Source organism: Cupressus sempervirens, chromosome 10 (genome assembly GCF_028749045.1).
Source record: "Cupressus sempervirens isolate cs-2001-9-10 chromosome 10, ASM2874904v1, whole genome shotgun sequence".
In the NCBI taxonomy this organism is placed as follows: Eukaryota; Viridiplantae; Streptophyta; class Pinopsida; order Cupressales; family Cupressaceae; genus Cupressus; species Cupressus sempervirens.
In genome coordinates this window covers 569,208,395-569,233,766 of record NC_143127.1, presented here as the reverse complement: position 1 = coordinate 569,233,766, position 25,372 = coordinate 569,208,395, and the positions used below count along the sequence as shown (strand labels likewise).

Below are 25,372 nucleotides of genomic sequence, written 5' to 3'. Positions count from 1 at the left end.
TTCACAGTTCACTATACTGATCTCTTCCGCTATCTTCCTTTTAGATTATCGGACTTCATTGAGATTTCAAACACATGCTTTGATCCTTGAAAATTGAATGTTTAATTGCACAAAATCTCCACTATTATTTACGACTCTTCTTACACCTTCTTTTGCTTAGTACTCTTATCAGCTTCAGCTAACTTTGCTTTTGTTGGTCATGTCTGTTTGCCTACAAGAGGATCTAGATCATTCTCAACAACAATGTGTTCCTGCTCTAATGTGTTTGGCACCAATGATCGAAGAATCTTTTGACTTTGTGAGTTATCATCTAATTGCACAAAATCCACTTTACTCTTCTTTTGTTGATTAAGAGGAAAAGGATCTTCAAGAATGTCAATTTGATCCAGTTGAAAAACTCCAACCCCTGGCACATGAAACAACTGGTTAACAGATAGACTTCGTGCCCACACATAACCTAAGAGAAGCATTGTACTCCTGCCTAAATCATGCTCCAATGTTGAAATCTCAACCGATACTCCCAGAATTTGAAATGACACTCGAGAATATGTATCCTTGCTCGGTTACTATGATATCCACCTCTGTAGAAAGTCAGTTTCACATTTTTTGTATTGTTACTAGGTAATGCACACATAAATAGCCAACACCAAATTTAAACATGAATCCCAGTCGTGTTGAAACAGTTTTGACAAAAACTATATGTGTGCTCCACGCGAAACTTCCTGTCGGCCAATGAGTGTATGAAAAATGGGATTCACATGTTCGACCAATTAACGACAACTAGGTTCTCATATTCCTTCAAGGCAACAGATCCAGATTTTCGAAATGATTGCAAAACTATCTCAAATGTCCAATCGACGAACGTAGGCTTCAAATATCGGGCTATGTAATGCCACACTAATGGTCATCATGGAGACTCTTATGTTCTAGTTATGCTTTCACCACATAGCATCGGCTCCAATTATCCTCCCTCAAACAATAATCGGCAAAGTAATTATAATCTGAAAAGTCTGAATGGTTATATAGTAACGCTCCAAATAAGAAATAGTAATTCACGACACTTGTCATCTTCCCAAACTACTAACGCAACTCACTTGAATGATACATAGGCATCAAGTTGAAACTGCTTCTAATAGTCTAGTAACAATATGATATAAATATTCCCAAGATTTCTTAGTCTCAGACTATAAAACGTAACCAATGCTATTCCCAACTTCAATGCTCAGGAAGTTATTGACGGGTTTATTCAATTTTTTTTCTCCCCTTCAACAATCTACGACTTCCTATCTTCACACATACTACTCCTGACCATTCCATGCATGACTGGAGAACTTCCTCAAGTTATATCGACATCGTTCCTTGAGACTTGTGGTCTCAACAAATAGATCCGCCACCAAGCTTCCTTCAGAGCAACCGTGACTTCTAGTTCGAGTTTGCATAGAGGTATATCTAGCCCAAATGTTTTGATACTCCTTCAAGATACACGAAACTGATCTGTAAAAATAATTATGGTAATTCTCCCACAAATGAATGATGTCTCATCTCAGGAGTAAGATTATTTCTCCAAGATTTACAACTCCTGTCTTTGTGGTTTCCTTCAAGGTTTTGCCTCATCAAAGTACTTGGCTCTTGCATATGATTTGAGATATTCCCTTAAGCTTCACTGTTGGACCTTAACTAACACTGACTGTTCCCTTCCAGCAACTCAACACAATGTAAAGTCTCTGCTACTGGTCTCAAACCAAATATTATGCGATTTGTAACTTCTGTGCCAGCACATGACAGGAGAAAGAGTTTGCCGCTACCAATACTCGATGACTTTTACCAAATTCCGATTTGATTAATACTTGCATTCAGTTCTAAAATAACAAAAAGAATCTAATGGTCAATATTTTTACAATGAATCTACAATAGTTATGACCAGCATCCAAATACAACTACAACTGGCATAACTGGGTATGTCACGGGTCTACAATGGCTCACAATACTTCTAGCAAACAACCAACAGCACGTCATAACCAACATCAAACTCTAGTCAAAAGCTAAGATTCAAGCGATGAATTCTCCATGCCCTTGTGTGTGTAGCTTATCTCCCATTAATTATTGTTAACTTTCAATATCTTCTTAATTGTGGCTTCCCACCGTGGAGATGTCGAGATGGAGGTAGACATCTCTAAATCCCTGCAATTTCATCTTTCAGCAACACCATAACAAGTTACAACCATTCAATATTCTTTCTTCCACAAACATTCTACAAAAACATCCCTGAACCAACTCACAATGATGTAAGAGAAGTTGTAAATGACAATCTCCATCCACAACCTGATTCAAAATCAATATCTAATTTGTTATCCCTTAGTCTCAAAGAAACACACCACAAATGTTCTTTCCCAACGCGGATACAAAAATCCTTCAACTGGCCAGACAAGAAGACGAACCAACTAATAGTTCTAAACACTTTGCGAAGAGCATCAAAATTCCTCTTTTCTCCAACTAGAGATTTTTAAATGTTTCCTCATAAAATAAAAATATAATGGTTCACAATTTATTTCACCCAATAATAAAGTTTTCAAACTTCATCGAGTTCTTAAAAATTCTCTCAAACTTTAGAAAAAGCAGGACTTGTAAATTGATAACCTGACAGGCTAGCAGAATACACCTGCTCTGATACCACTAAAATATCCCCAGTAGATATTTACCCGTTCTTCCTCAAACAATAATATTCAAAACTCAAGCAAATAAAAATGTGTTACAAACCAACAGTATAAACCAGTAAATTCTCGTAAAAGTCCTTAAAGCATGTTATTGCATTATACAACAGCAATACAATAACCAATATTCAAAGTCCAATCTTAAACATAGTTTTACAGTCAAATTGGAACACTAAGAAAAGAACCTGTAAGCACACACGAGACACCTGATGTGACGTCTCCACGGACAATGGGTTTGCGTCCACTGCCTGCCGGCACAAGGGGCTACGTCCTCACACTGGTTGAAAGCTGAAACTTTCTAAATAACTCTCGCAAAAGAGAAACTGAAATCTGAATCATAAACCAAGCATACCCCATGAATGAATCTCTTCTCCTTTTAATCCTCACAGTTGTGACTCTTCGACTTCCTTCATGTATTTTCGTCTTATCCCTCCTTGTCACCTTTAGCCCACCTTATAATATTTAATTCCCTTTTCTATTCACGCTCTCATAGATAATTTTAATATTATTGGGATATGTCTTTAAATCTTCTAATGGCCCAAAAGGGGACATTATAAGAAACCAAAAGGGCTTTCATCTATGAATTGGTAAGTGAGTGATGCATAGTGTAGCCACTCTCTCAAGGTCTGAAAATGTTGTCTCCCTTTTTTGAAATAGGAGTTATATTACAAAAATAAAAAATTTAAAAAGAACAGTAATAAAACTTAGCTATAATTATACATAAAAGAGTTGAATTAAAATATATGATCATCAAAATTTATTTAAGTTTAATGAGTGGTCAAAAAGCATGAAATTAAATGTTGCGACTCCCTCAAACATGAGATACAAAAGGGAGAGAGAACATCATTTGAAAGCGGATATGGAGGAAGAAAGAGAGAAAGGAGCACAGGAATTAATTAAGGGTAAATGGAAGTGGAAATGAATGGAATAAGGAAGGCTATTAATTGTGAAGTGTTGTAAATCTCTTAACGGGTGGCAATTATGAAAGATAGAGACTCTCTCAAAGAACGGCAATGATGAAGGGTTGTGACTCTTTTAAAGGCCACTAATTAGGAAAGGTCATTCTCTCTCAAAGGTTAGCAATTATGAAAGGTTGTGATGCAACACTCTCAAAGGGCACAGACGATGAAGGATTGTGATTCTTTCGATAGGTGGTATTTTTGCAAGCTTGTGACCGTTGCAGAGGGTAGACATGATGAAGAGGTGCGACTCTCCCTCATATTGGAAGATATAAAGGGAAGATGGTTTCATTTGAGGAGAGGACATCCAAAGGAGATTAATTTGGGATATAATGTGTTATTCGCCAAGGCAATGATGAAAAGTGGTGACTTGATTCTTATAAAAGGTGGTGACACTTTTACCAATAAAGTATAAAGGAGAAATTTTCCCAAGCATTCAAGGATGACTTATATACCATCCCTCACCAATACATCAAATCTGCATGCACCCAATTATCACTCATCACTCAGAATTCCACGTCCATTCAATCATTATTCACTAATATATCAAATCACCAAATCAAAGTAAGTCATTCAATCATCCGCAAAACATCAATCAAGAAAGAAATTGAAAAGCATCATGGACATATAGCAGAAATCAGGATCAGACAAAAAATTATTATTGATTTGCAGGCAGTAACATTCTTATTTGTTGTGGTATGCATGAACATATGTTAAAATATGTCTCTCTGATATATGCAGCAATATAATGTTTAATGCACAATTCCTTATATTTTCATATATACTAGATATAAGCAATAATTTCCAAAAAACAACAATCATTTATGGCAAGGTGAGGAAGGAATACAGAGAGGGAGAACCGATATAAGCTTCCTCACTAGGTACACCATGTCATGAAGGATGGATGGCAGATGGCCACATGAGGTCAAGAGGGATGGTATATCAGCTCTCCGGCCTAGGTAGAGTATTGCTTTGGGCACTCTATTATACATTGATTGATTGTTGGGATGTATTCAAGAGAGCCTCAATCATACGTGGGTAAATAGGGTGGCATGAATACACCACCTCATCAAAATTCCTCACTGGATACACCACCTCATCAAGGATGGATGGCAAAAGGCCACATGAGGCCAAGAAGGATGGTATATCTGCTTGGGCCTAGGGTAGAGGATCGTTTTGGACACCCTATAAAGCCTCCCGATCCAAGCTTTGTTATGGTTTAGTTTAAGTAATTAATTAGATATGCTATATGACTAATATGACTATAATGTTTTTTAATACTAGCAATGGTTGATCTTGTGAATTATATCTTCAATAATTGTCTAACATGATTGCAAGATCTAAAAAAGGATCTATCTTGACTTTACATTCTTTGGGTAAAGTTACATCTCTAACTATAATATGTTTCCTGCATTATTGAATTTGTGATTCTAGGACAGAATATAGGGCAACCCCAAAAGGGTACATTACAAAAAATCAAGAAATGGGCATAGAATGAATTCCTCAATGCTGGTTGACTTATATTTATTCATTGGCATGCTCTGAACCCTAAGCACATAGACTTATTATCAAATAAAAAATTAACTGTAATTGAGAGTACATCAATATTAGTTAATAATAAATATCACTTTTATTAGATATGACACAATTATCATGTAACAGCTTTGTCGCCTGGAGACTCATCTCCAACCCCTTAAGACATGTTTCAGAGACTTTTCACGCTTCTTGAGATATTTCATTTTTCACGTAGAGAAAAGGTTCAATAACAATACAAAATGTTGCTTTCCACCATTCCACAACCATGGTGATTGAAGTGGTTGAACCAAATGGCCTTAATGAATTACCCCTAATTATACTACCACTAAAGGAACCAGAGTTTGAGAGTGATGACTATTTGGAGAACATCACGATAGGACCTTGATATCAATCATCAAAAAGTTTAAGAAAAGGCACTAGATTTCTCATTTTTGTTTTTTGTTTGCATATCAATATCAAACTATCATTTTTTTTGGATTTTAATATGTAATATGTACTCTCTAATTTTCTCTGCTGGGAGAGTTTTCACAAGTTCAACTCTCGAGATTTCATACATGCAAAAAATGTTGAAAGAAGTACAGAAGATATATGTTTCTTTAAGAAAAAATAATTTTCAGTATTCTCTAAGGTGTCAGGTTTGGCCGAGTTCTTGTCGGGTTAAAAATTTGGTGCTTGTTGAGTACTCTCCAAGCCCCAGCCTGCAAACTCTAGTTAATCGAATATGAAATATATAGTCTAAGTGTTAACTTCTTTGATGATTTGACAAAATGACATTTCACCTTCTGATTTTTGTATTTAGACTTTAAAGTTATTTTCAAAGTTTAATGTCATGATAGTTTTTGGAAATTATTATATTATATTAAAAAAATTGGCATCTCCAAGAACCGCCACCTCCTATTTTTCAAAATTGCTCGTACCAGTCTCCAAGTAACCCTGTCTCTTGGATACTTTTCTTAATAATCATGTATCACATGATACTACTTGTACTTTGATTACTCCTACTAACAAGTCTGTTTGAACCAACTTCTTTTATTGGGCTAAGACTATGAGGTATGTTGTCAAGACATGCCAATGTCAATAAACTAAGAGTTGCAATTATGTGAGACAATTATTAACAATGCTTACTCTTACCAAGGTTGACAGGAAGTTGTAGAGCTCTACTACAATGTCAAGAAACTCAGAGTTGCTATAATGTTAGATAATTATTAACAATGCTTATTCTTACTAGGTTGTCCATGTGAATGTTGTCTCATCTTGAGCTAAGACATATTTCACTACCCATGTGAATGTTGCCTCATCTTGGGCTGAGATGTGTTTTGCTACCCATGTAAATGTTGCCTCATCTTGAGCTGAGACTTATTTTGCTACCCATGCAAATGTTGCCTCATCTTAAGTTGAGAATTATTTTGCCACCCATGTAAATGTTGTTTCATCTTGAGTTAAGATTTGATTTTCTACCTATGTTAATTTCGTCTCATCGTAGAGCTAAGCCTCCTTTTGCTACCTATCAAATTTGTGCCTCATCTGAAGGCAAAGTGTAGGAAGCATCGCCCCATCTCAAGCCTTGGAGTTGCAACCCAATCTTAGAGCAATGATCTTTAAACCTTGAAATGGAAGTTGAGCCTAAAAGTTTATTGCAAATTCTTCTAACCTTTTTTTAATGAGAATGGGCCCAAAATTCGAGGCAAAACAACCTTAGAAAATAATGTATGAGCATGGGGGACTAAGATACTTTGGATTAAATATTTATAATGTCATTAATCATGATAGAAATTAATTTCAAATTAAGGTAAAGACCCATTTTGCACCAATATCTAAACAAAAAAATATAAAATATAAAAAAATCAAAACAAATTGAGAGAAAATGATGAAAATTTAAAATAAAATAAAATAAATAAAACAAAAATGGATTTAAATTAACAAGAGATTTACATTTACCTTGATTTTGCAAAATATCTATTGTTGCATTAAAATTATCTAAATGGCATTGATTTTGATAAATGGAAAATTGAATTAATGGAAAATAAATTATAAATGGTAATAATTATGTATTTTCCAATCAATTTTGCATTACCCCATTCAATTTTTTTTGTTGAAAATTAAAATGGCAAGTTTGTGATAATTTTCTAAGTCTTATTGCAATTATTATTTAAAATTTGATAATTATTTACAAGTGGTTGTTTGTCTTGCAAGATAAGGAACACATCTTCCAAAGTGATGAGGTGGCATTGTCTACAATGGCTCTCTCTCATTAGTCCATGTGTCATTCATCATTATCAAGTCGTTATGGATTTAAATTTTCTCATCGGCCCATGAAGGTAGTGTAATTTTTTCATTGGCCTACAAGGTGGTGCTTAATTGTGATTGGGTGAGCATTTATTGCTTGTAACAAGTGGTTATGAAACCTTAAATAGGGATGATGTGGATTATTCTTGGCCCTTGATTTATCATCAATCTTGGTCATTCATTGTATTTGACTCCCTATATAAGGATTGCTCCCATCATTTGTAAAAGAGAGAGGTTGGAGAATTGTTGCTAATGTAATCCCAAACTTGCTCTACTTTTCATTGTTGTGTCTCGCATGGTGAATTGTTGTGATCAAGTTTGCATTATTGCATGGTGATCCATATTTCCTCACTTAGTTTAGGATTTCATTTCATGTTGTTTAGAAGTAGTTGTGGATGTTCACTTGTATGACTCAAACTAATCCGGGCAACTAGGTTCTTATGGATTGTAAGAGTGCCTTGTGTGCTAAGCCGATGAATATTAATGCTCAACTTCAATTGATGTTGAAACTTTAGCTTACATACATTTCATGGGATTGGAGAGGATATATTAATTTGAAAGCCATTCGTGTGCTCCTTAGAAGCTTGCACTAGGTGAGTCAAGTTGATGATTATGCTCCATCTGGTAGAGTCCACATCCATCCTTGCATTTATAGTAGAAGTAGAAGTAAAAATAGAGATTAGAAGCTTATGTTCCAATTGAAGTCGAAAAGTTGAACTATATTTCATTGCACGTTGTAAAGCCAAATCTTTAGAATTGCAAGAGTTGATATGCATTCAATGAATAGCGTAAGTCCCTTTGTGATAGCCACCTAATTACATTATTTCACCGAGTGAGTATCCACAATAGAAGGAACCTTTAAGTCATTTCATGATCTTACTTTGCAAGCTTAGCATGAGAGATGACCTTATATCAAGAAAGGATTGAGTGTTTGGTGTTTCTCCTTGAAACACAATGTATTTGATTCTACATATAGTGGAACAAAACTCACATCAACAGGATAGAGAGTCTTGTTTAAGAGCACAGTTCTGGACATCTCAGCATTGAAGAATCTTCCTGGCAACCTCATCATAAGCCATTTAGCAAGTGGAAAGATAAGGAGTTGCAGATTTGTACACCAATTTGAGCAATTCTGGCCCAGCATTGTTATTGAGGGAAGACCTTCATCTACTCAGCTGTCATTGGAGCCCGGGTGAGATCGCTGCCACTCATGCAGGACTTGTGTGTGAGCTGACAGCTAATACCCAAGCATGTGGGTTTAATTGGGATATTGCGGGTCCTTTCAAACCTAAATTAACATCAACCGCACGTCAATTGTTTAACAGTGTAGATCGGATGATCTTACTGAGCCTATTCAATCATTTCTTACTACTGGCCGAATTATTACAGGGTGAGGTCATTCATAGTTGCTCATTGCGAGCTTAACATTGCAGAATCAGAACTATATATTGTCTCAGAAATCTCAAATTGTTTATAATGTACCTGGTACGAGTCTCTAGGTTAGATATTTAATTTTGCAAGAATAAAGAAATCTGAATCTTCTTGAAATTCAATATTGATTGGATGTATTGAATAGTGGTAGACGTTTCAAGTTTCAAGCTTAATTAATTTTATCATTATTTTGTATTTCCAAAGTCTTTGGAGAGGGAGGCTATGGAGTAGAGGGGTAAATTTGGGTTGACATTGAATAGTATTGAGGAGGATGAGTCAGAAGAGGAGTCATTGCCAATGTCACGAGGAGCTATATCCAAGATGGAGAGCAAGCCAAGCACATCATCAAAGATAACGGGCGAGGAGGCATACCCACACCCAATGGAGGCTTCTGTTTCTAGGACTAGACCCTCTAGTTTGTTAAATTTAAACCAGATTGAGAGCAATAACAAAACAGAACAACACAGAGAACCTTTTTATCCTGGGAAAAACCCTCCTCTCCAAGGGAAACAACCCAGCCCCACAAAATGATGCCTTTATTATCTAATTAACTCAATACTTCTCTATGTCTTTCACAATTTGATTCAGCTGCAAAGTCTTAAATCAAATAGTTTCTCTCTCAGAAATAAACAAGATAAAATCTCAATTGAGATCGCAAGAAAAAGATTTGCTGATAAAGACTGTAATGTCCCCTTCTCTGGCTAGGCTTTTTGGCGCCTTGTTGGTCTATCTTTCCATCCGGATAGGCTAACGGCATTTATTTTGAGGATGCCAGCCAATCACAGGAATCTATTTCATTTCGTTGGGGAGATATTTAAGTTGCGGAGCTTCCTATAGTCAAGTCACTTTATTTATAAAGTTGATTTATAAAGTTACTTTATGACTTAAGTAATTTTATAACAAAAGTAACTTAGGTGACTAAGAGACGAAATTGGCTTTTATCCCACATTGCCTAGTTGTTTGTACTTCCCCTCCTATCGAGGTTATAAAAGCAAGGAGCTACATTGGGATTCACACCATGAGATATATTAATATTTTTAAGACAATCATGGTTGCTTAAATGTGACTGGCTTTCTTAAGGACAAAACCCATTAAGGAGAATAGAGATGTTGGACAAAAACCCACTGTCTCACCTTTTATACTCGGTACTGGAGTTAGAAGTGGCACATTGGAGACAGTATGAAAGCTTTGAGCTTCAACGGCAGATAGAAGAAATAGGCAGCTGATAGACAGTTTTCTTGGGCCATTGACATACAGGTACCAGCAAGTAGCCATCAGTGAAGCTGGCAGTTATGGAGTATAGACAGTTCACAACCCACATAGAAGAGGTAACACTTACATTTAACCATAGCATTGCATCAGTACTGGTTCAGCATAGCCATGGTCTCTCCTAGACTCGAGAGTAGACTGTAGTGTTTTGATTACGTAAAAATAGGTTTTAAAGGACTAGTAGACTGTAGTGTTATCGTGGGAGGTTGAAAGCTACAGTCCAACGTATGTGCTCAGCATATCATGAGCCCCGCATTCTTCAACACGGGAACATCTACTGGCCAGCAGCTAAACAGGTAGTGGTTCAGGTGAGGCCCGAGTGCAACGTCAAGTACAGAGGCAACGGTCACTCAAGGTGGTGTGACAGGGTCTTCATGCGGCCGCAGCAAGAGCATTCAATCTTCAACAAATGAGACTCTTCAATTGGTGAAATCGGGTTTGTACAATACCTAACCGTTCACCTCTAACAAGCTGTGTTTGTGTTTAATGAGGCCTTCCTAAGTACGTAGGGATTCATACTATTGTTTCCTGCATTTTGATTAAACTGTTTGTAATAGTTGTAATCCATATTTCGTATGTTTATGCAAATCTAACGTTCTTGAGCCACCATTAATGCAAACTCTTGGAGGCATTAAATCAAATTGTTTGAGCAGCCATTCCATAAAATTTGATAATAACAATAGATCGGTCACTACAGTGATATCAACAATTTTCAGCTGTCATGTTGTATGCCAACTGTTTGGTAAAATGCCTAGAGTAAAGCTTTAACTTCTCTTAATAAATTAAAAGGGGGATCTTACATTGGTATCAGAGCCACAAGACCTGCTGACTTGTGGGTAAGTTATTAACTTGCAGGCTGGTTTAAATAGGAAAATGTCAGATAGGCATGAATAGGAAACCTTATAAATTTGGTCACATCCGACCTAACAGGCAGGATCTTCATATCAGATTGGCATTGAGGACAGTTATACAGTTGATGAGGAGCTAACCTTTGGGACAAGCTTACAGGTTGAACGGGTATAGATCCTTCAAATGTCACATGAGGGGAATGAACAGGAACAAGAAGATAGAGAAACCTTGTGAGCTATTAGAGATGGACAGAATAACATCGCTACCGCACTTCAGCAGCTTACAGGTGCTATGCAACAGCTAGCTCCAACTCCTAGGAGCAACGAGTCATCACAGTGGAGGTGGTAGTGTGGCAGGACCACCCCGAGTTGCTAGGGCCCCCACATGGAACACTAACAGACCATTGATGCCCATTTTTGCTAAGAACTATGCTAAGGAAGAAGTAGCACAACCCGCGGGACCAGGCTTACTTCCGGATAATGTTATGGCTATGTACGATGAATGGGATTTGTTCCCTAATTAGGTTAAACAAAATTTGACTTTTGTTCAATACATGAATCAAAAAAAGGAGACTAAGAGACCATGGTAGAATAAGAAGCCTAGGGCCAAAATAGGGACTTGAAGCACACCATGAACAAGTTATCTCTCCCAATTTTTTATGGCAGCAACAAGACATCCACTAGAGCTTGGATTCACAAGCTAGACACCTACTTGACACTTAAGCCCATGTTGGAGACAAAAGCCATTAGATTTGCCACAATGCATTTAGAGGGAGCAGCATATGATTGGTGGCATCATGGACTGGTCACCCAGGATCGTGGTCTCATTACATCTTACGAGACTTTCAGCTCTAAGCTAATCACCCATTTTGACAAGGACATTGAGGTCTACTACAGGGATTTGGTGCAGTTGCGATAGGGTGGATCTCTAGATAACTTCATTGATGAGTTTCAGCAGATCTCAATGATGGTTTTGAATATGACAGAACAGCGTAAGGTAATGTTGTTCATTGAGGGTTTATAAGACAGATTTAGAAGTTTGGTCAAGGTCCTTAAATCAAACACTTTGGATGATGCTATTAAGATCGCACATGATCTAGACTCGCCTTCTTCAATACTACAACCTCCTAAGAAACCTTATAAGGGGTCTACTTCATTCCAGAAGAACAAGAATCAGCATAAGACTACCCCTCCCAGATTGGACTTTGAGATGCGGAATGAACTCAGGAGACAAAAGCTATGTTTCATGTGCAGGGAGCCATGGACACCGGATCACAGATGCCTTGGCAAAGGTAAAATACATTATGTCGAGGTTCTTTCGGAAGAGAAGGATGAGCAGCAAGAGGGCAGCGATGTTGATGGCAGCGATGAGGAAGAAAGTGAGGAGCGACCTCCTAAAGAGAGGAAGAAGGAATCCACTCCCTCTTAATCCCAACTTTTGAACAAAAGTTCTAAAAAAATCCCGACACATGCTCTCCCCCAGTGTTTGATCTCAAGGTCTTAATTCTTTTGTTAAACAAGTTTTCAAACAAAGCTTTAAACTCTTTCAATTAAGTAAACACTTCATTTAATTCTTTAGAATTAAGAAAGTATATCCAACATTTAAAAGAAAATCATCAATAAATGAAATATAATACCTAAATCCCCTAAGAGAAGTAACAGATATAGGACCACATAAATCTAAATGAATAATTTCTAAAATTTCTTTAGATCTAGATTCACTACTATGAAAAGGACTCTTGATGTTGCTACCTAAAGCACAACCTTTGCAAACTTGTTCATGATCCTAATTAAGATGAGGAAGACCAATAACAGCATCCTTCATAGATGATAGAAACCTGAAATTCATGATGCAGGAGCATCCTGTGTGTAAGAGCAATTTTGCATCACCCAAAAATATTTCCTTTTTGTTTCTTGAATAAGGATTGTCTTAGTGCAGAGTTGTTGGTTCTAGAGGCTTGTTACTTAGTAAATCAGTCATACGAGCTCGGAATGTCCTAATTTCGGAGGTGGATGTTCATCTTGGATATATCAATCTACTAGTTGAGGCTCAATGCCATATCATGAGTATTTATGGATTTATTGTGTATTTTTGGTGTGCAATTTTGGTATAAAAACTTCAAGCTCACCATTGAAGACCTTAGAGGTCCCGAATGGGCTCCGAAATGGGGTTGATGAGAGCTTGAGCGAATCAAACTTTGTAGATCAAAAGTTGAGCATTACGAAAAGTGGTTATAATAGCCAATCAGAGCAACAGTTCAAAAGTTATGGTCTTCCGAAGTTGGGCCGACCAAAATTTCCAAAATAAGTGTCAAAGATGTATTGGGCCAACTTTATATGTAATTTTAGAGTTAGTCAGTCTCAAGGGTTAGAGTTTGATGTCTAGAAACTTCACGGGCGGTGTAAAAATGTCTATTTAAGGAATGTCCATACATTGTCTAGGACAGCTCTGGGTGATAGTTTGCAACTCTGTGTTGCATATTATTGTAAGGAAGGTGCCCATGTGGGTTTGCATATTTTGTTCTTGTTAATAGCTTTTATTTTCTTTGTTCTTGTTACGTGTTTGTACTATTAAAGGGAGCACCCTTCATCAAGTGGTATTAGAGCACAAGTTCCTGAGTGTGTAAACAAATCGCCGACTATGAGGCAGTTGCACCAGGACCGTGGTTTGGGTTGTGCATGTAGACAGATCACCGACTGTGAGGCAATTTGCACTAGGGTTTCAGCGGAAGCACAAAGATGCCTCCATGAAGAGAGCATAGTGGGAGAGTCGTAGGTGTTGCACCTGAGGGTTTTAGAGCCCTCCAAAGGCAAATGCAAGCATTGCAAGAAAAAATGCGCAGAGGAATGAATCTTGTTGTAGGAGATGATGAAAGTGAGGATGAAAGAGAAGAAAAAGGAAACATTGATCAAGCGACAGTAGATGAAGTTCTAAACCCAGAGGAAGAGAGGCTTTTTAAGGCTATTTCTAAGATTGGAAAAAGACCTATGTTTGATGTTCCCACATTTTTGGGAAATCATAACCTAGAGGAATTGATCTATTGGATCAATGAACTAGAGTACTTTGAATATGAAGATATTGAAGATCCGGATAGGGTCAAGTTTGCAAAGGCCAAACTGAAGGGTCACGTAAAGATTTGGTGGCAGGAGATCCAATTGGAGCGAAATTGAAGAGGGAAGGACAAAATCCGCAAATGGGATCGAATGATAGCTAAGATGAAGTGACAATTGATTCCCGTGGATTATGAGCTTGATCTACTAAAGAAAATGCAAGGGTTGAAGCAAGCAGGAAGATTTATTCAAGAGTATACTAAAAAATTCTCTTGAGTTCTCATTAGAACCAGTCATGTGGAAGCTAATAAGGAGAAAATTGTCTATTATCTTAATGGGTTAAGGCCAAGCATTCAGGAGGAGTTAAGTCTAGTTCGAATAAATAGTATTGAGGAGGTGTACCAGTTTTCCCTATGAGTTGAGGAGAAGCTGAGAAAAAAGTTAAATAACAAGAATAGTGGAAGAGGTCACAGTGCAAGATGTGGCGGACGGTCTTATGGAGGCCGAACTGATGATCAAAAGAACAAGGATGAGGCGAGTAGTACCAGTCAGAACCAAAGGAGAAACAATTCCAATCATTTCCATGAACAGAACAAGGATCAATGAGGAAGAGGAAGAGGGCAAGGATCTAGAAGAGAGGTTTTCATGGAAAATATTTCACTATGGAGAGGAAGGACATAGAGCATTTGAATGTTTCCAGTGCCAAGGAAGGACAGATCGGCAAACCAAAGGCTAGGCCAGAGTTTTGCATGTTGATGAAGATGCCAAATAATCCCATTCTAAAGACGTTGAAAGAGAACAAGTCCCAATTAATAGGAGACTCTTATTGAGTGGTGAAAATGAACCTAATCAAAGGAGGAGATTGTTTTGCACCAGGTGCAAATGTGAAGATAAATGTTGTGATGTGATTATTGATGGTGGAAGTATTGACAATCTGGTGTCAAAAAGATAGTCGCCAAATTAAATCTCAAGAGGCAGAAACACCCATGTAATGTCCCCTTTTTTCTGGGACATTATAATTCTATGTTGCCAGCCCCCTTTGCCTAGGTTTTGGGGCGAAAAGGTTCTTTACGGGGTTCAGTTCAAGATTTGGCATAGATATTTCCAATTCCAAACCCATCAGAGCAATTTTGATAGGTTGTCCAGATGCTTACTATTTTTAGTAAGTAATTAGAGCTCAGTATTTTTGGTACCTTAGTGCTGGGTTGGAAGTGTCTTGCCGAGAACTTTCCAACAAGCTATTGCACATGCTTATCAGAGTTCATTTAGTCAGCTATTTTAATGCCTGAAGACTATATGGTTTACTAAGTGACTATTAAAGTTCATTTAAATTGCCACTTTATTTAAAAAGGTACTATGTTCACTTAAGTGACTAAAGGACAAAAAAGGTGCTTTATCCCACATTGCTTGAATGAGCGTGCATCATATTGGGAAAAGTGATAAAGGTACAACAAGCTCCGCATGAGAGCATATGTGAAGATATAATATTTAAAACAAATATTAATCTGGGAGCTGGAAACAGTTGTTGGTTATTTCTTCGAGGACGCAAACCCTTGAAGAAGATTTGGAGGTTGGATGCAAACCTAGCCTTCTTACAGGTTTTATCTATATTTGCCAATCTGATTGTTTTTACTGTTTGTAAGATTGGATCATCTGGATATTTGCATGTTATTGTATTGTTGCTGTAAAATACAGTAATGCATTTGATGGTTATCTAAGTTAACTCCTGGTTTATATATGCACTTTTTGAACATTGGAGGAATAAACAAAGCTTTTCTGAGTTTTATTGTATGTAAATCTGCTGATTAGAAATTGATTTAAATTCTGAAATTTATATTGGATATTGGTTTACTGTTCGGATTTAAATCTGCAAGCATATATCTCGGGTTTTTGGTAAAATATCCGGAAAGGAATATTACAACCTGTGTCCATACCATATTGCCTGGGTGCACAATGACCACAAGGTCATGTTCAATGAGCAGTGCCTAGTGAAATTCAAGATTGGAAGCTGCCAGGATGAGGTGCTTTGTGATATTATACCTATGGACATATGTCATATGTTGTTGGGTAGGTCATGGCAGTTTGATGGGCATGTTGTACATGAGGGGGAGCAAATACCTACACTATGACAAAGGATAGAGTGAAATATAAGTTGAAGTCGTTGGAGCAGGAAGAAGAAAAGGTATGTAGTGTTGCCAGAATATGTTTTGTTGATGGAAAGGAGTTTCTCCAAGGTATGAAGCATGAGCATATGTGTTTTGTTGTAATCCCTGAAGATGGTAAAGAAGAAGTAGAGGAGGTACCTGCAGAAGTTGCAGATTTGTTGGGAGAGTTTCTTGATATTGTGTCAGATAATGTACTAAATGGATTTACCCCCATTAAGGAAGATCAATCACAAAATTGATTTGATTCCAGGAGTCAGTTTGCCAAACAAGGCAGCGCACAGAATGACACTAGCAGAAAGTGAAGAGTTGATCACAAGTGCATGAGTTGTTGCAGAAAAGGTTTATTCAAGATAGTCTGAGTACATGTGTTGTACCTGCAGTATTAGAACCAAAGAAGAATGGAGAATGGAGGATGTGCACAGATTCACGAGCTATCAACAAGATAAAAATCAAGTACAGATTTCCATTGCCAAGGATGGATGATATTATGAACTATTTGAGTGGAGCTGTGCATTCTTGAAGATAGATCTAAAGAGTGGGTACCACCATATTCACATCAGAGAAGGAGATGAGTGGAAGATTGCCTTCAAGAGAAGGAAGGATTGTACAAGTGGTTAGTCATGCCTTTTGGGCTAACCAATGCACCAAGCACTTTCATGAGGCTCATGAATGAGGTACTAAAGGAGTTTCTGAGTAAGTTTGTTATTGTTTACCTGAATGATATATTGATCTTTAGTAAGACATTGGAGGAGCATTTGATGCACATTCGTAAGGTGTTTGATAAGTTGAGGGAAGAAAAGTTGCTGATAAATTTGAAGTGCTGTTTTGTGAAAAAAGAGTTAGTGAACTTGGGATTTGTAGTCTCAACAAAAGGTTTGAAAATGGACCCTGAGAAAGTGCAACAGAGGTAAGATATTTTCATGGACTTGTTAGTTTTTACAGCAAGTTTATCAGAGGTTTTGGCAATATTTGTGGGCCTTTGACTGAGACAATGAGAGGAGATGGGAAAGAATTTAAGTGGATTGTACAAGTAGATAAGAGTTTAATCTGTTGAACGAAAAAGTTATAAAGCAGCCTGCTCTAGCACTTCCAAATTTTAACAAGGTGTTTTAAGTAGACCATGATGCTAGTTGTACTACAATAGTTGTTTTGAGTCCAGAAGGTAGACCTCTTGCTTATTTCAGTGAGAAGTTAAATGATGCTAAAAGAAAATATTTTGTTTATGATCATGAATTTTATGCTATAGTTCAGGCATTGAAGGAGTGGAGACACTATCTTCTTCCTAAGGAGTTTATTTTGTATATTGATCATCAAGATTTGCAATATTTGAATAGTTAAGGAAAACTGAACCAAAGGCATTTGAAGTGGGTTGAGTTTTTGCAAAGTTATACATTTGTTTTGAAACATAGGAGTGGGACGTCTAAGAGAGTTGCAGATGCTCTTAGTAGAAGACAACTTTTGCTAACGGAGATGCAGATTGAGGTGGTTGGGTTCAAGGAACTCAAGAACTTGTATCCAGAGGACCTTGATTTTGCAAAGCTAGGAAGGCTTGTACAAAACCAATTACACTTAACAAGACAAAGTGGTTGGATTTCATTATCCAAGATGGTATGTTGTTAAAAGGAAGTCAGTTGTGCATTCCTCTAAGTTCTATGAGAGAGAATCTCATTAAGGAGAAGCATAGTGGAGGTTGGTTGGACACTTTGGTAGAGATAAGACCATTGCTTTGGTTGCTGAGAATTATTATTAGTCATGGTTGCAGCAAGATGTGAATTAGTTTGTGCAGAGTTGCAGAGTATGTCAGATGGCAAAAGGAGTGAAGCAGAATACTGGGTTGTATCAACCATTACCTATACCAAAGAAGTCGTGGGAGGATATCAGCATTGATTTTGTTCTTAGTTTACCAAAGACACAATGAGGGTGTGATTCCATATTTGTGGTGGTTGACAGGTTTTCAAAAATGACACATTTCATTCCCTACAAGAAGACAACTGATGTTGTTCATGTAGCAGAGTTTTTTTCAGAGAAGTTGTGAGACTACATAGTCTGCCAAAGAGTACAGTTTCTGATTAAGATACTAAAGTTGTGAATCAGAGTTTGAGGAATTTACTGAGATGCTTGATTGGAGATAAACCAAAGGGTTGGGATCTGATTTTACCACAGGTGCAGAGTATGTCAGATGGCAAAAGGAGTGAAGCAGAATACTGGGTTGTATCAGCCATTATCTATACCAAAGAAGTCATGGGAGGATGTCAGCATGGATTTTGTTCTTGGTTTACCAGAGACACAATGAGGGTGTGATTCCATATTTGTGGTGGTTGACAGATTTTCAAAAATGGCACATTTCATTCCCTACAAGAAGACAATTGATGTTGTTCATGTAGCAGAGATTTTTTTGAGAAGTTGTGAGACTACATAGTCTGCCAAAGAGCATAGTTTCTGATTGAGATACCAAAGTTGTGAATCAGAGTTTGGGGAATTCGCTAAGATGCTTGGTTGGAGATAAACCAAAGGGTTGGGATCTAATTTTACTACAGGTGGAATTTGCATATAATAATTTTGTCAATAGGAGTACTGGAAAATCACCATTCCAGATTGTATATGGGAGTAATCCTAGAAAAGCTTCTAAATTGAGGCGATTGGATAAAAGAGAAATGAGTAGTGCTGAAGCAGAAGAATTTGTTGAAAATTTGAAGAATATCCATGAGGAGGTGAGGAAACACATAATTAAAATAAATATACAGTATAAAGCTAAGGCAGATGTGAAAAGGAGGTATAACGAATTTCAAATTGGAGATAAAGTCATGGTTCATTTGAGAAAGGAGCGTTTTCCAGTGGGTATATATAATAAGCTAAAAATGAAGAAGTTTGGACCATGCAAGATGGTGAAAAGACATGATTCTGGAGATGCCTATGAAGTGGAGTTTTCTGTTGAATTGAATATTTCATCAGTATTTAACATTTCGGATTTAACAAAATATATGAACGAGGTGATGGAGATGAAGTTGTAGAAGCGCAGCGGAGTATTCCAACAGCTAGTTCGGCTACAAAGGAGATTGAGGAGATACTAGACACTCGTTAGTAGAAGTATAAGGAACAAAACTTATGAAGAGTATCTGGTCAAATGGAAAGGGAGGCTAGTAGAAGATTCATCATGGCTAGCAAGAGAGGAGGTTAACTATATTGGTTTTCCTCTAAACACCTGAGACATGGTGGGGTCACTTCTCAAATTACTGTTAAGAGGGAATATTTTTGGAAAGAGCAGGAACAAAAAGAAAAACTTCAGAATTTTTGCAAAGTTCCTTTTTCGAAGAAGAGTTCTCCACATCTACAATAGAAGCTCCATGAGATGGTTTTGGTTTCACATGACAATCTCTACCATAATGGCCAAACTTATCACATCTGAAGCACTGAATGTGAGAGAGATTTCTTTTTTTTCTTGATGTCAGGAGAGTAATCAATACCTTTCTCTTTGAACCTTTTAAAATTTCCTTTTTTCTTTTTTCCTTTAGATGTATGAATAGGAAGTACATGATCATCCTCAAAGAAGGATTTCTAATTAATACCTCTTGCTTCTTGCCTGCATTCTTCTTGAACACAATCTCCTCTTAAATGATCAAACTTGGGAATTTCGCCTTTACCACTGATGCCTTGAATGAATGATTCCCACAAGCAAGGGAGACCATTCATAGCTAGCAATTATTGCCAAATCCTTGTCACCAAAAGATTCCCTGTGGCAGCAAGTTGATCTTTTAGATCTGTGATTTTCATGAAGTAAGAAACCACAGTTTCTCCTTTAGACATCTTAACAAGCAATAACAGACTTCTCAAGGCAAGAGCCTTGCTGGTGTTATTGATTTCATATAACTCCTTCAAGGTATCAAACATCTCCTTAGCTGAAACTACTTTGGAGATGACTGGAATCAAATTATCTTTCACAAAATCTATCAGGATCTTTCTAGCCAAAACTTTGTTTTTTCCTCCAGATTTAGCAAACTCATCAAAAGGTTCAGAAACAACAGAGGTAGCATAATCCAATAAATCATTTTCTTCTAAGCATCTAGGATTTTGGGTTTCCAAGATGCAAAGTTTGAGGAATCCTCCAATCTATCCTCAACTTTTAGCTCATTCACCATCTTTAAATACTAAGAGATATAAAGATAAAAATTGAGCAACATGGTTCAAATTAGATCTTCAGCAATCTGGTTCTGATACCATGTTACCTTTCAACGAGATTGAGAGCAATAACAAAACAAAACAAAACACAGAACCTTTTTATACTGGGAAAAATCCTCCTCTCCGAGGGAAACAACCCAGCCCCACAAAATGATGCCTTAATTATCAAATAAAGAATACTTCTCAAAGTCTTTCACAATTTGATTCAGCTGCAAAGCCTTATATCAAATACTTTCTCTCTCAGAAATAAACAAGATAAAATCTCAAGTAAGGTAGCAAGGAAAAGATATGTTGATAAAGACTACAACAAGACCAAATAAGCCACTACAAACCCATCACTAATGACATGGGGAGAACACATGATTCAATAAAGATGGCTCCCGACAAAATACACACACGTGGAATACCATGAGATGGATGGCGATAAGAAGTTGGAGAAGTATAATGATATATATGAAGAATAATATCACTGCTGAGAGTTGACTGATGACCAACCATCGAGCAGAGCACGCACACACCAAAATTGCTAAAAACTGTCTTCAGTAGAGAAAATCAAAATTGCTTAGAAGCTACTAAGTGCTGGTGAGATGCAGTAGGCACATACACAGAGAGAAGGTCTTGCTTGAAGCTACATCACATTTCAACATACTTTATCTCCCTTATTTGTTAGTAGAGTTGGGAAGAGGAAGATGTATTTGTAATGATGTATTTATTTCTAGTTTTACAGAAACTATTTACTATTTTGCTTCCAGCCATCAGCACTCCGCATGTGAATGCAATTTTGTACCCACTTTTGGATTAAATATTTATTAACTAAGCTTGGTTATTTTGTGTTCTCATTAATTGATTCATTGAATGCATCTTCTCATTGAAATTTTTTTTTTAAAATGCATATCTGATTATATTTAAGCAGGTTTTTTTTTTTTTACTTTTTTAAGTTCCCGAGTTTTTTCCTAAAAATTGGTCAAGTTTTTCACAAAACAAATTCAGGCCTTAGCAAGTTTTTGCCAACTATGATCTTAATAAACTTCAGTTTTCAACTTCTACTTTCCTAAACTCAAAAATCTACAAATGAAGGAAAAACTCATACTCTACATGATTTAAGGTATTTTCTTCGAAGGAAATCACTATGACAATTCTTTTGTGCTTTTGCTCAAATATATTTATTATTTTCTATATTTCTCTCTACCTTTGCACTTTTGCAAGCATGACTACAATGCATGTCATAAACACTTCAAAAGTCATTTCTTCACAAATAACAGAATTACTTTTTAATTCTCGAAGACTTATTTACAATAACAACAGAAAATTTTCAAATTTTCAAATTTAATTATGCAATGATTGATATAATAATAATTAATAATGAGAATACAAAAAAAGTTAACTTACATGATTTAGTAGATCCAGGACCAAGTGTCATGTTAGAGACAATGGAAGTTGGAGTCGAAGCAAAGATTGCATGTTCCCCTATATATGTATCCACCAATAAATAACATAAGATTAAAAGAGAAAAAAAAGTCAAGGCAATGGAACTCAAACATATATGAATTTTTCAAATACTTTCATGACATTTATATATATTATATGTGCTGCATTCTTCACTAAATTTATTTAAACAGAAAAAATTATAGTGGCCCAAACGTTAAAATGTTTCAGAGGCAGACTAACAAAAATCATATGATCATGACATTTTATTGTTCCAAACTAAAATGGGAGGATGTCACTGTTGTCATTCTTATAGCATTATTTAAAAATTGCAAATTCAAATAAACAACAAATGAAAAAGCTTACATCAGCAATCCATTGACCATCATAAGACATTTTTATAGGATTATTCCCTTCTATAAATGCATCAGTACATTGGAGTCTATGGCTTCATTTTATACACACTAAAACCATTTTCATTACAAACTATGTTTTATGCATATTGTGCCACACAAACAATGAGTAATCTATAAATGCAAGAATGGGTTTATTTTTGACATTAACAATGACTCCTATATGAGACTCACTCAAACTATTAAAACATACAGCGACAGATAAATCATTTTACTTCTATATTATATTATATTATATTATTAAACATCTTAAAATAAGTTTAGCTATTTTGTTGCTGGTTTATGTTTTAAAATTTTATTAATGGTTAACCAGTTCCCTTTACTATCTTGCATTGCTAAGAGCTAATCATGCCTTTGCAATTTAAGAGTCATATTGGACAGATAGGACGTCCCAAAAACTTGAGACAAGGGCAAAACATCCCTTCACAATCCCCAAAAATAAATTCAAAATAAAGGTGCATCACCATTTGTGTACATCTATGTAACACAGGGACACATCCCCCCAAAACCTCCACATCTCGGAGACAGGGACACATCAGGCGCAGGGGTATGTTGTTTTGGCGTCTCCAACGGCACCACCAAATGTCATCGTCTCAAAGGAGATAGGGAGACCGGGGAAGTATCCCTCAACCCCTCCAGGGGATTGCCCGGACATCCCTCGTCACAGAAAAAAAGAAAAAGAAAATTTAAAAAAAATACATTTCACTTATATTCTATTAGTCATTTTTTTACCCTAGGCCATGTGGGGCCCATTACTTGTGTTAAATTGCTTGCATTCACTATGTGGCTTCATTTGCATTCATTTTGGGTTTCTTATTGTTTGCACCAGCAGTAAGAAGAAGAGTGAGGAGTTGAGAAAAGGGTGCTTGTAAGAGTGAAAAGAGTGATTGCAAGGCAAAGAGGAGTATTAAGGAGCAAGAAGAAGAGGAGAAAGATTCTTCACCTTGTTGAAGAGATTTTTCAAGCAAAAGGGTTTCTCACTGATTTTTCATTGCTTTTAGTTTTATATTTCTTGTTATTTTTTTTTGTTATAGTTATTTGAATTTCATTTGTAGACTGAAGTAGATTCTGGTTGTTTCAATTAAAAATTCTTGTTGCTTAAATTTTAACCTTAAATTTTGTTGTTCTGAAGAAGGGCATAGGCTGAAACTATGTATTTATTGTTTTTTTTTTTCATTTGGTGAAATGTTGTGTCAAAATGAGCTCCCACAGTCATGAAACAAGTAGCAGTGATGATAAGATGAACTTGGAAACTCATTTTCATGGTAGCAAGGAATATGAACTTGAGCATGATGATGAAAGCAATGAAGGAGATGAGCAAACTGAATCTCAATCCACAGATAATTGGCCACCTAGTCCACGATCTACCAATTGCTCCTCTCACACTTTTGAAAAAGTGGACTAAGGATAAATATTATCCTACATCACCTCTTAGACAGTTTGAAATTAGGATAGATGCTCCAACACAAGCAGGTGGTGGCACAAGTGAGTGGAAATGCAGCATATGTGGTACAGAATGATTTGGTAGCATCAGTAAAGTGAATGGATAATTCCTCTTTTGGATAGGAAAAGGTGTGGGAGCATGTGAATTTTTGAAGCGCATAAAAATTTGCATTATAGAATTGAATTCGGCAAGCTTTGGGGAATTTTAGATGACTTGGGGATTGAAATGTCTACTACCATATCTAGAAGGCAACAAATTCAATGTATTCAGCAATCACATGAGCAGCAATTAGAAGGACAGCCACATGTTTTATCTCTAAGATCGCAGCTGAAAGCGTCATCATTTACAAGGGCAGCTTCGGGATCTCCTTCTACTTTTAGTGTCATGGCTGAAAAAGAACCGAGCAAGTGGAAACGGATGGTGACAATGGAAAGTAACAACATAGCAGATTTATTTAATGCACACATGAAAGAGGAGATAGATGTATCCATTAGTAGATTAATTTTTTTCCAATAGCATACCACTTCATATAGCTCAATCTCCTTATTATAAGGAGATGATGCATATGGCTGCGAAGGGGGGAAGACCATCATTTGTGCCACCAGGTGAGCGCAAATTAAAGACCAGCCACAGTCTTGGATAATGAGTATGCCAAGATCTGTAAAACAACGTAGACCATGAGAGCAATTTGGGAGAACTCGCAATGCAACATTTTCATGGATTGGTGGACGCACATTAAGAACTATCCCCTCATCAATATCATAGTTACATGCTTACATGGCCCATTCTTTCTCAGGGCAGTTGATTGTACAAGGTGGTGAAAGGATGTTGATTTTCAGCTTTCCATCCTTCGGAAAGCTATAGAGGAGATTGGGCCACAAAATGTGCTCCAAGAGGTGGCTGATGCATATAGACATATTTGGTAAACTCCATGTTGTGTGCATGCAATGAACAATGCACTCAAGGACATGGGGAAGATTGATTGGATTAAAGGAGTGGTCAATGGTGCTAGAGTTAAGCAAATGTATATTTACAACCACCAAATTTCACATGCTCTCTTTACGAGCTTCACAAGAAAAAAGTTTTGAGACCAGAAATGCATCTTACTTCATTCTTTTGGACAGAATGATCGTGTTGTATGAGCCACTACAACTCATGGTTATGATGAGTGAGTGGAATAGGTAGGATGGATCCAGGACAGAGTGGGGGATGAAAATGAAGGAGATAGTGAAGACAGATGTATTTTGGAGTGATGCAAAATACACAGTCTCTATCATCGCTCTAGTTTTCCAGGTCATCCGATATGGGGATAGGGATGTGACTAGCCCTATGCTTCGCCATATGAGGGCAATTGTGTGAGAGAGGGATCCAAGTTTGGCATTCTACAATGAGCACATCTGGTCTATCATTTATCGCAGATTGGACAACCTAAACCCTCCCCTGCATATGATTTCTTATGCATTAAGTTTCAAGTGGTGCATGCCTAGGCCTAGTAGAGTCACATCGATTCAGGATGAAGAGGTGATATACATATTTATCTTATACTATTATACATCTTGATACTTGAACTTTTTCATAACTACCATCTTATTTTTGCCAATAATTTGAATTTTTTATTTTGTAGGTGAAGGAATGGTTCCTCAAGTGCATTGATAGGA

The 25,372-nt window shown here is 36.8% G+C and overlaps 1 protein-coding gene across 5 annotated transcripts in view; it reads right to left on the bottom strand.

Annotated features, from left to right (window-relative positions):
* The window catches only part of LOC149535155 (immunoglobulin), a 141,916-nt gene that overhangs the window by 93,955 nt on the left and 22,589 nt on the right, over positions 1-25,372 (bottom strand). For all 5 annotated transcript variants that reach the window (XM_089806836.1, XM_089806840.1, XM_089806839.1 and 2 more), the window contains one exon: positions 21,822-21,899. In XM_089806836.1, the coding sequence (XP_089662962.1) occupies positions 21,822-21,899 (78 nt within the window). The remainder of the gene's footprint in view (positions 1-21,821; positions 21,900-25,372) is intronic.